Source organism: Erithacus rubecula (genome assembly GCF_903797595.1).
Source record: "Erithacus rubecula genome assembly, chromosome: 11".
NCBI classification, from domain to species: Eukaryota; Metazoa; Chordata; class Aves; order Passeriformes; family Muscicapidae; genus Erithacus; species Erithacus rubecula.
Window position 1 is genome coordinate 14,301,151 of NC_136663.1, and position 12,539 is coordinate 14,313,689.

Here is a 12,539-nt window from a genome sequence, read left to right on the forward strand (position 1 = left end):
TTTAGTTTCTCAGCAAGGTATCATTCTGACATTATTGCTACAATACTTTCTTAAACTAATACAAATATGACAAATATCCTTATATTTGGAACAAGCAGGTAATGTTATTACCTACCCAAGGGATATCAAGAAGAACAGGTCACCATCCCTACTCTCTTCTCCCCAAAATAATCACAGAATAGAAAACACCACCCCATGCTTAAGGACAACAGCTCATTAAATAAATTAAAAAGAAGAGCTGATAACTAACATAAAAGTGGGAAAGTACACAGCTTAAAAATCTAGTATTTCAAATGCCTAGAATAGATTTTTAGAAACAAGAACTTTAAGGGCAGGAATTCATTATAAGGAATTCCAGTAGCAAAAATGCTCATTTTTAAAAAAACACAAACCTCTTACCACAGGCTTCAAAGCAGACAAATCAGTATTAACCTTTGCACTACACTGAGAAATGATTTAAGAATTCTCAGTTGAAAAATTTGTCTGTGATCTTTCAGCTCCTCTCTTTTTTTATAATTTCAAAGCCAACAGATTCTGCTTTGATTACAAGGGCTGGGTTCTTGTCAGCACCATGACTGAAGGTTCATGAGCATTACCTCTAGCAGCAGTGCAGTTCTAAACAGCCTCAACTTCCTTATCACCATCACTGCTCATTTTAATTGTATTGACACAGTAACTCAGACCAAAAACAAGGATGAAACAAAGGCTTATTTTAAACTTAGGTCAAGCCCATGATCTGCTTCTCCTCACAGCTAAACAAATAAAGTTGCACCAGTACAAACAAAGAGATAGTACAGCAGAAGGTGTGAACAGTGTGAGAATGAGCTGGCACTGGTGTCAGGGGAAACTCTGCTCTAGTTCAGCCTCAGACAGACATCCTAAGGGAACAGCAGACTGCGGTGCACACCAACAAGTGCCAAGGGTTTAACTCCCTATTATGGATGGACCTAGAGGACTCTCTGCATCCAATTATAATTAGGCTGGGATGGAGACTATAAGCAGAAACTTCCAAAAATCTATTTGGCATCTTTGTCTTGCACCTAAGAGAGCAAGCTTCACAGCTACACATATCCCCCAGCCCCCAAAGGATGAACAGCCATTAACATTACTATTATTTTGACTTCAACACTACGTTAAATTCCAGATTAGGCAAGAAAGAACAAGTCAATAGTACAAGCACAAATAGAAGGTAATACATTGTTTTACTCATGTTGATACATTTTTCTTAACCTATATTAAGAACAGTAATCAGGCGTTGACTCTTCAGCAAAGTATGAGGCAGGGAGAGAAAATTTAAGGTAAAGAATACAATGTATTAGTAAAGAAATTCTTAGGTAGATACCTAATAGGCTGACCTGCACAACACCTTACAATGAGGAATAATTAAAACCAACTCACTCATCCTGTTTCTCAGGGATTCAGACAGTTTAGTACTTTCATTTGTGACTTTGATGCAAGAACTTTAAAGACTGTGACGGATACAAAATTAGAAGATAGCAGTAATTCAAAGGACGACCAGACTGCCATACAGGAAGAACTGGATTACAGTAGTACAGAAGATTAAATTTCACTGTGTAACACTCCTCTGCTCTTCCCTCCCTTGGTACAGTAACCTGGCAGCTCTGTGAGGACACTGACCAATGCACCGGCCTGTCAGTTAATAAAAGCAATGGTTACATCAACAAGGGAATTAATTTCTGCTATAACCGTGCACTACCACAAAGTTCAGTTGGGAAATAAAGAAACTGAATTTAGCTGAAATTTCAAAAAAAGAGAAGACACACATACCACAAGGCCCCTTCTGCTCCCCCTCCCATTCCTTGTATTTGACCACAGACATTTGAGGAGACTCACGGATATTCTTTCAACTTTCCAAGGGAAAAAAATAATTCTTTCTTCAGAACCCACAGAAATCCCACACCATGTCAGGAAATATTTCTTGAGCCATTAGCCAAAATACCCCTCTTTCACTTCAGTATTAATTCATGTTTTTTTAACTTTGGAAAGTTATTTGTTTTACATTTGCACTCCAACAACTCTCCCAATGCTGGTGGAAGGCCAAAACTATTTGCACATTTAAAAAATACAATTCTTAATAGTTTTCAATCACTGTGGTCAAAATTAATTTTAATTATAGTGATAATTACTTCCACAGACATTTAATTAGTTGATATTCACAAGACTAAAATTTAGATTACAACTTGTATAAATAAGCTTGTATAATACAGTGACAGAAACAGACTGTGAATTATGTGTTTAAGAAAAAGCAAGCAAATAATATGAAAAAAAATGAAGTTCAAAGTTGCATCTATGACTAAAATCATAGTGTACTACAGTTTACTGAAAAGCAATTTATAAAGAGATTGGAGCTTTCAGTTCCTGTCCAGTACCTCCAGGTTAGTATGGTTCCTAGTTTAACAAGCAATAAGAAACAAGATGTAATTAAGCTTCTGGAATGAGAGCCAACCTTCATAACTGCATACACAGTAGCAATTAAGTGTAAGCACCCAATTCTGACTGCAGCTAATAGAGGATGAGTTATTTTATTCCTTTTCACTGGTTTGTATGGAACTCTCCCCCAGTTCAGAGGATGGAGTCACCTATGAAGTCAGTGGAGACAGAAAGGTAAAGAGCAATTCTACATACCAGGTTCTAACTTCTAATACAATGTTGTCATCTTACAAATATTAATTTCATATCACCTGAGAAGTTCTCTATTTGAGGCATGTTATTTGAGACTCATCTCTCCCCAATTGTTTTGTTACAATGAGATTTTTTACTTCATTTCCTCTGTAAAGTATTAGTGACACTGCAATTAAATTTCAGTTAAAATTTCAACACTATTAAAATGTTTTTGATGGATCTAAGGTGTTTTACTCTATGAAGTATTTTATTATGCAACTAATATTCTTTTATCAGGTGATGAAAGCACATCAATTTAGTAATTTTAAAATAGAACATAATAAAAATGTCTGTGTATACATGATATATAATAGGACTTGTTTCTAAGCATAGTAGTAACTTTTGGGGTTTCCCCTAAAAAAATCAGAGAGCAAAGTCTTCAAGAGATATGTTGGATTGGGGTTTTTTGCTCATCAAACTATTGTCTATTTGAATGGGAAAAGTTAAATTTCTGTTTTAGCAATACAGTCTCTAACATTTTTCTTGGAAGGATTGCTCAGTTGATTTTGTTCTGGTAATCAATCTCAATTGCAGCTTTAAATCTGAAAATTTTATGGATCTGACTACAGAAATTACAGATTAGAAATATAAGCAGAATTGTCTCTGATTGTACATATGTGGCATTTGCTTTTCATGCAGAAGCATAAGGAGACTCTGAAATGATGTTCTGAAAAAATTAAATTCCCTATTTAACTTTCCCATCTGAGCTGTTCCTCGCCTGTAAACATCTGGAGAGAGAGCCCAAAGAGTAAACACTAGCAACAAAACCACTGGAAAAAGGAATTAAGAAAACTTTCAAGTTTGAACAGACTGTGAGTTTTGAAAGGAAGGCTTAATGTCACTTCCACATAACTGAAACTGTCACTCAGATATTCTGAACAATGAAGATGCAGTGAGCTTTTTTTGGGTGCTCTGTGAACTTCAGAGTTTTGAGACATGAAAGCACCTACACTACTGCATCATCCTGACTTTTTGTTTGATTCTTTTTAAGGCTTTAAGCAGTAGGAGAATCTACAGCAAATGGTGCCCAGGGAAGCAGAGCAAGGCATTCTGTATGGATCCTGTTACAGCTCCCAGAACAAGAATTACAGGAGAAAACAAGGCCTGTTCAGGGACACCCCACTGCACAGAAAACTCATACATGGTGAAGTTCTGGTTTCTTCATTCTAGAAACAGGTTTTACCAGACACACAGTAAGAACAGAATTCCACCAATACAGTTCAACTGCTTGTCAGAAGTAGGAAATGACACTGGGAGCAAGAATCAAATAGATTTCTTTCCCTAGAAAACAACCTAGCAAGAAAAAGAATGTTACATTGCCCAGTGGAACAGAATAGAGTAATAGTGAAATATATTCTAGCATACTTCATTTAAAAGCCACAAGACTCAATTTTGACTTCTTGCAACACTCTCAAGATTTACACTTTACACATCTTTGAGTAGCTGCCACAAGTCAGTTTTCATTTTAAAGTAGTACAAGCAAAAGCCATACACACTGGCATTGGGCAGTCTTCCTTATCATATCCATTTAAAAACTGAACTTACCTTAAAGATTTTTCAACTACTTGTGTACGAAAAACTTCTTCTTGGTCCAAGTTTATGGTGCAGAAAAAGTCTCTCATTTTGTTGGGTACTAAGTGTTTGGCATCATCTGTAAATAAAAAAATACTGTAAACATTGCAGGGGAAAAACTTACAAAATAACAGGCCCAAGAATGTTACACAGTTTTAGTGAGATAAAAAAAAATTACTTTTCCATTCAGCATGCATTTTGATATTAATTTTCAATTTGTAAGCTTCAAGAGGGCAGAGAAGTTGCTACATCCAGCTTCAGTGGAATGAGAGTCAACGGGAAGAGACATGCTCTGACTCATGAACACCACTTCCTGCAGCACCTGCACTTTCCCTTGAAAGGTCTCATCTCTGGCTTGACCCTGCACAACTTGTTAAATCTGAGACACTCACAGCCTGAGGTCATATGGCATTAGGTCATTACACCAAGACATGATCTGCCTGAGCTGTTGTTCACTCGCTATTTTCTCTGCAAATACTTTGGCTAAAGGAAGCTGATTAATCAAGAACTTGCCCATCAAATCTTCATTTCATTTTCCACAATGAACAGCAGATTTTGAGTTGGCTGAGCCTTTGAAAATATATCCCACATGAGTACTGCTCATTTTTTCCTAACTAATAGAAGGGGGAAATAATCACCTCCTAATTCAATGCAACATGGAAAAAAAGAAAAGGAAGTTTCTAATAAGAAAGAAAGATTGGAAGCACAAGAACACAAAGATTTTCTGGGTATTTAATCTAGGCCATTGTAATTACATGATGGATATAAGGCAGATCTCTTTGGAAATTGTTCTCTCTAAGCAATCACAGCTAAAACCAGTTGAAGTTGGAATGCTCTTCCAAAATCCAAATGCTACAGACATCTGCATTAATTTATAGCAACACTGTTCTCTAGATTAAACAGTGACTTTCTGCCTAGATGCCTCCTCCCACTCTGAACATCTGAAGACAGCAAACAGACCCTTTCCACCTTTTGTTTTGCTAAAAGAAATGACAAGCTTTTCTGATACTCTCTCCCATGAGAGGCTCCTAAACAGAGCAGGTGATCTGTCCCTCTTCCACTTGGTTGTCCAAGCCATGGGTAACCAGAATTGCATTAGGTCTTGGCCAGGGCCTCTCACAGTAGTGTCCATCCTTGCCTGCTGCTGGAAATACCTCTCCTGATGACATCTGGAATCAACTTTCTCTAAACATTATCTATTTAAATAAGATATTAAAAATAGGAAAAGTACATCAAAGTATTGAGTTTTAATTATTTTTATGTCTGAATAGCATAAGACCTTTCAGAAAGCACAGTTTGAAACTAGATTTGAAATGTCATACTTGTTTATTTTTTAAAAATGCAGATATGAAGCATGGTGAGTAAGCTTTATTCTCTATGCTGGTAAGATGTAAAACCAAAGTTCTATTTTCTCTCTTCTCCACACTCTTTTTGTGTTAGATGGTTAATTTAGGTTAACTTATTACAGTCTTGAAAGTTAAGTAAGTAATGCCCAGCACTAACAAGGCTGCCCTGACTGTCTCTGAGGAGAGAACATGACAGTTTTAACAGGAACACAGACTGAACTTCAATCATGACATTTTCCAGGTCAGGGATATAGACACTGATGGAAAGCATGAACAGACACTTAAGGAACTTCCACAGTTAAAACTTGTGCTCTCAGAAACATCAACAAGCTTTTCATCAACTTGGGTACAGGAGAGGAGGAAGTATACACATTATTTTTAAACACCACGCTTCATGTTGACAGATTGAGAGACATGAACAGAACCTGGTTGTGATGGCTTTAGACTCCCAAAAGAGACTAAACTCCAAGTTACCCTTAAGTGAGATATTGCAGGAAAACCAAGAAAAGCATCAGATTACCACTGCCTTAATTTTTTTAAGGAAGAGCTAATTTAAGAAAACATACAACACATAAAAAGCAATTCATTAATCTGAATGCAATCCCCATAGAGCTCCTGATTCCAAAAGTTTCTAATTAATATGCATGAACTGGATGTGCCAGCTGTTCCTGAGAAGAATCTTTATATTTTAGTTAATATTTGGCATGGTCCTATTTTCCCATAAAATATTTAAAATATAACATTATTTAATCACCACTGCAAAGCCACTTTGAAAGGAAATTACAGTATTATAGTTTCATATTTTATTAAAAGGAGCAAAAATTAAATATTTCTGAATAATTCACTGTTTGTATGTATACTATAGTGCAGTTTTTCAGTTTTAAATTGAACTTTCTACTCAGAGGAACACATAAAATACAAGTTTTGATTACAGATGGTTAAAGCATGGTGCTAGGAACACCAAGGCTGTGGGTTCAACTACCCCTATGAGCCATTCACTTAAGATCTGAAATTAATGATCCTTGTGGGTACCTTCCAACTCCAAATATCCCGTGATCTCATTTTCTAATGGGTTAAAAAGCTTTATTTTGTAGCCCAAGTGTCTGGCTTTAAAGCACAAACAAAGTTTGGGTAGGAGGAGGATCCTCAATCCTGAGCTAAAAATAACCTCAGAGCACTTGTCAGGTGAAATACAGAGCATGAGATTTCACATCTTTTCTAACACCTCTTAGTATCTATGACTGTGGGATACTTATCACTCATATAATAATCCAACTTTTTCAAGAAGTTTATTTCCTTCAAAAAATAAAAAGGCTCAAGTCTTCAATTACACTACGTCTTCCTTTTTCTGAGAAACCTAAGATTATAATGGTTGCATAAAAATCAAGTATTAGCAACACCAGATACCTGCTTGAATGTTTACATTTTCAGTACATTATGTAATATCCTCTGTCGAGTAAAAGTGTGCAATTAGTGCCCATCTTCTAAATTTCTTTGTTCTGGGTCCCTGCAAGGAGACATTTATGCACACATACTCTGAAGTTTGCTTCAGAGCAAGACTAAGCATATTAAATGGCAACAATAAATTCCACTCCAAGAGTGCAGCACAATCCAAGATAATCATGCACTGTTAAAAACACAGTGCAAGTTTGAGAAAGAATGCATCCTGAATTTTGTCAAATGAGCTCTAGAAGACAACGGACATTTTCCCAAGTGCTCACTAATGCAGGTTTCAGTAAACACTCCAAAAACCAAGACAATTAAAATCACTTACTGTACTTCTGTATAGCACAAAATGAAAACAGAAGCCACAGCCTGAAACACTATACTACAAGACATGCCTAAAGCTACCTGACACCACATACCTTTGTAAAGCAGTTTTTGTTGTTACTATGGCAAATAAAATAGAGCCTCCAATACAAAAGCATTGTCAAAAAGAAAATCCAGTCTTTTACTGGATTTTTTGTAAAAATCTGTTTAAGAGTAATACTAAATTTTTCAAAAATATTACAGGGTCTTAAACAGGAAAAATAAGTTCATCTCACCTCACTTGAAAACTGCTGGCAGAAGACTGGTTGCAAACACTGACAGCCCACAAAAACAGGGTACCAGGGACTGCAAACGTGCTCAGGTTCTTCACTGCTACGTATGCAATGGCTGCTTAAGCCACCTTTAAGAACATGTCTCAATCCTAAATCTGGGGTAATGATTTGTATAACATCACTAAATTTAGATTTTGCCACCGATTTGTGCATTGCTAAACACACCATAAATAACAACTTTCTGCAGATGGTGTTTTCTATACATGCAGAATTACACAGACCTGACATTACCTCACTAAAACTACCATGCTCTCTCATGCAACACACAAAAAATGAGTCAGTGTCAAGTTTTAATTGCCAGCAAAGCTTGGGCACCAAAATGTGTTCTCCTTGTAAGAAATATGCTATAAGGAATTCCTTCAGACTATGAACATCAGCTTTCCAAAGTGAGGTCTGCTATTGCTAATCCCTCTAGATCAAGGAGGATTACATTATTGCATTTGTTTATTATTGTTCATTCAGAGGGTTTTCCCCTATAAAACACAGTATTAAAATACTAGCAAGAAGTGAAAATAACAGAGTATGTGCTGTGCAAAGAAGCCAAAAGAGCATCTAGACATCAGATGGCTCCCAAACTTCTACAGTATATTTAATTCAATGAGTTTTTAAACAGTTTGTTTTACTTACAAGAAGTAAGTAAGTTTACAAAGGATTTTCACACTGTTTCAAGACATCACTTTTATTGCAACTGTTACTTCCACTCATTTTTCAAATAGGATCTTACAGATCCATCTCTAGCAATGAACTTTTCATATATTCCCCAGGAAGAGGGTCATAATCTTCTGTTTACCGACACTTTTGCCAGTTAACTGAACAATCAAAGTTACCACACAATCCCAGGTTCCATCCATAATGCATAAATGGGACAATAAAACTGGTTTCAACCTAAGTCTCAAGATGTTTTGCTTTGTTTTTTAATGCTCAGTGGAAACCTTCCATCAAGTTCAAGATCCCAAAACTCACTGAATATTGTGTAGTCCAGTGTTGACAAAACCTTATGACATAAGATAGGAAGCAGAATAGTATCAAAAAATAAGCCAGCTTCGATAATCTTTAGCAACCAACTTCTCATGTATTCCTAGGGAGCAGGTCATAGTCCTTCTCCCTAGGGAGTACTATGACCTGCTTCCTAGGGCATACATAAAGCATTGGTTGCTAGAGATTACCAAAGACAGATTAAGAAAGGTGGGGCTGCTCAGCCTGGAGAAGGTTGTGTGGAGACCTGACAACAACTTTCCCATATCCCATGGGTGAAGCCAAACAGGGACACTTCATCAGGAACTGCAGGGACAGGATGAGGAGTAGTGGGAACAAACTGAAAGTGGAAATTCAGTTTAAACAGATGGAAGAAATTCTTTACTCTGAGGGTGGTGAGGCACTGCCACAGGTGGCCCAGACAAGCTGTGGAATCCCCATCCCTGGAAGTGTCCAAGGCCAGGTTGGAGGGAGCTCCGAGATGGTCTACCAGGTGTCCCTGCCCACAGCAGCAGCACTGGGATGAGATGATATTTAAGGTCCTTTCCAAAACAAACCATTTCATAACCCCATAATTCTATGAATTCATGCTTTAACCCCAAAACTAACAAAAGGCTAGGTGGCCGGTATTGCCTGCGAATTGCTAACAGCAGCAGATCTCAGTGTGTGCTCAGCCTTACCTACCCAACCACGACCCATGGCTCACAGCTCGGAGCGAGAGCACCTCCAGCTCCACTCCAGGCCATCTCCTCTTTTCATGACCCAGTCTTCTATTTGCTGAAGACACAGTAAATACATCTAGGCTGCATGACGATATTTAAGTAAACAGGACTCCACTCCTCCACCAAACCTAATCCTTCAACATGTTTTCACAACCGGTTCTCAACCCCAGCGCCATGCCCGATTCAACTTGTTTCGCTTCATTCTCAAAAAAGTCGATGGGCAGCGTGAGAAAGGAAACAACCGGGCCGCGTCCGAGCGGTATGAATGTACTCCGATACCCCTCAGGAAGCCGCCGCACATCCTGTTTCTGCCATTCGCTTTGAAGTGCTCCCCAGCAGCACCGCACTATCTGCGCGCCTCCCCAGCCCTCCTGGCAGCCCATCCGCCGGCTCCCCGCGCTACCGAGCCCATCGGCACCGGCACTCGGCACTTCCCAGACACCGAAATAAGGCCACCGGCCTCTCTCTCCGCCTCCGCCCGCTCGCACACACGCTGCATAGAGGCACGGGAGTACTGGTGACCGCTTCCAGAACAGCCCTTCACCACCAACTTCCTGCACATCGCTAATTTCGCAATTTCAGCCTGACAAACAGATTCTGATGCCCGAGGTCCGGGCGGGAGGGGGCATTTCTGTTCGCCCGCTGACTCCAGGGATCCCTCGGAGCCACGGAAGCTTCCCCGCCGCTCCGGGCCTGCCGCGGCCCCGCCGCGTCCATGCCATCCAGCCATCCATCCATCCATTGACCCGCTCACCCACCCACCCCGCCCCGGGGCGCGCAGACCCCGGCCCAGCCCCGCACGTGCCGTCGCTGCCGCCACAAAGCCCCTCCGCGGGGCCGGCGCAGCGCGGCCCGACCCGCACCCAGCCCTCGGTGGCCGCGGCCCCTCCGCGCCCTCCCGCTCCCACCCCCGCCCCGCCGCCTCCAGGGCCGCCGCGCCAGCGCCCGCCCGTCTCGCCGCGGGGAGGGAGCGGCAGCAGCGGGGCCGGGCCGGGCCGGGAGCCGGGGCAAGAGCGACACCCGGACGCTCGGCCGCACTTACAGATCTTTCCCCGCAGGTTCTGCAGCACCCGCACCTCGTCGCCGCCGTCTCCCGCCGCCATCGCGCCAGCGCCGCCGCCGCCTGCGCAGTGCAGCGCCGCGGGGGCAGGGAGGGAGGGAGGGAGCGAAGGAGCGGCCCGGCCCGGCCCCTCAACCGCCCCGCCCCCGCCGCCCGCGGGCACCACCGGCCGGGGCGGGCGGGGGGCGCGGCGCCTGCGCCGGGGCGGCTCCGCTGCGCCGTGAGGCGGCTCCGCCCGCGGCCCGGCACACCGCGCTCCCGCCGGCCCGGGGCTCCGCTGCGCTGGGCGCCGGGGGGCTCGGCCGGCCCCGGAGCTCGCCCTGACCGCCCCTTCCCCTGATCTATAGTCAGGAAGACAGGGCATAACCTTAAATTGCACAAGGAGAGGTTTATGTTAGACATTGAGATGAAATTCTTCACAGAAAGGGTGATTAGACAGTGGAATGGGCTGCCCAGGGAGGTGGTAGAGTCACCGTTCCTGGAGGTGTTTAATGAAAGACTGGACGCAGCACTCACGGCCAGGGTCTGGTTGACGAGGGTGGTGGTGCGTCGCAGGTTGGACTCAGAGGTCTTTCCCAACCTAATTGGTTATGTGGGTCTGTGCCTCCTAGCGGGGCAGAGGGCTCGGCAGAACACAGAACGCTAAATTCTCTATGCTGAGATTGGTCACATTAAAAGGCAAGCGGGCACATTAAATAGAACGACGGCAGGTCTGGCCATTTCCGTCCGTGGTGTGCCAAGCACCTGTCCCTGTGCAAAGCACGGCTCGGGCTCCCTTGGATCTCCTCCGCTGCCACTAGTTCACGTTCAGTTGTTCGGCCGTGTGAGAAATGGCTTGAGACAAGTAGGAAATGGCTCGGCTGCCAGCGCTGCCCCAGGAGCAGGTGTCGCGCTGCCTGCAGAATGCCACCGGCATCCTTCCCTCAGGAGTCGCAGAGCGCCCCGAGGTGCTTGCAGGTGCAGCAGCTCGCCCTCATCAAGAACCGAAGGGCTTTGCATCACGTTCTCTACCATGGGTTCTTGAAGACACTGATCCTAATGTGAAACTCTGGAATCTGGCTTGCATCCGGACTTCACCCCGGTCCTGCGTAGGTGGTGGGCACCTGTCTTGGGCCTGCACAATCCACCCTGCCAGGCTGCAGGTGACACGTCCATGTCCGTGTCACTGCGGCTCAAACTGAGGGTACATCTATTCCACGCCCTGTAGGCACAGAGTCTGGTGAAAGCCTTTAATGACTGACATGTCCTAAAACACAGATAGTTCAGCTGGCTAAAGCTGTTTCAGGAAGCAGTGTAGGACTAGGGTTTTTCACTCTACACATAAAGGCCCTCTTCAGTCTGTCCTGCTGTTAAAGGGAAGTTTGGAAAGTTGCAGGCCAGCATGTGTCATTGTCCCTAACTTTAGTCCCCTGTTGTGGTGCCCTGGTCATTTTTTTATTTCTCCTGCACAAATTTTGCCATCATACATGGTATGCAGCCATATAAGCTGTCATAATTTCTTGATGGCTTTTCTTGCATCCAGCTTCTCCCCCACTGCTTCTTCAGTAGTGGTGACATTCCTTCCTTGTCCCCACACTCCACACTGCTGGGGAAGGACAGATGTGCGTTTCAAGGCAAGCAGGGTAGTGGTGGGGTATATACTGCTTCCTCACTCCACTAACAGGTGGATTTGTGCAAATGCAAAACCTAAACCTGACAAAGACGTGAGTTTGCATAAGCTGAATTTTAACCTGTTGGAAATGAGAGGTTCCTCTACAGCGTGAATTGAGGATTTGATTATCTACAGTTGGCTGTCTAGGCTGGCTGCCCTGTCTGGCTGCTGGCTGATGAACTGAGGCTCACCTGGGCAGAGTCAGAGCTTTGATCTGGGAAAGCAGCAGGGCAGCACCCTGAGAATGGAGATGTGTGCCTGAACTGTGCATTGCCACACTTTGGAAGGCAGAGTGACTCTACTGCCTCCATATTCTCTCAAACTTTATGACTACAGCTGGAGTTTACTGTTTTAACTTAGCATCAGCTTTCTTTAAAGCACTGACCTGCATTATCAATTCAAGTTTTGCCACTGCCAAATTCCTGATAT

The 12,539-nt window shown here is 42.7% G+C and overlaps 1 protein-coding gene across 1 annotated transcript in view; it reads right to left on the reverse strand.

Annotated features, from left to right (window-relative positions):
• Positions 1-10,586, reverse strand: part of RASA2 (RAS p21 protein activator 2) — a 43,785-nt gene extending 33,199 nt beyond the window's left edge. The window contains exons 1-2 of the mRNA XM_079315655.1: positions 10,442-10,586; positions 4,228-4,333 (exon numbers count right to left, since the gene is read on the reverse strand). Of these exons, the coding sequence (XP_079171781.1) occupies positions 4,228-4,333; positions 10,442-10,502 (167 nt within the window). The 5' untranslated portion in view covers positions 10,503-10,586. The remainder of the gene's footprint in view (positions 1-4,227; positions 4,334-10,441) is intronic.
• Between the last annotated feature and the right edge of the window lie 1,953 nt (positions 10,587-12,539).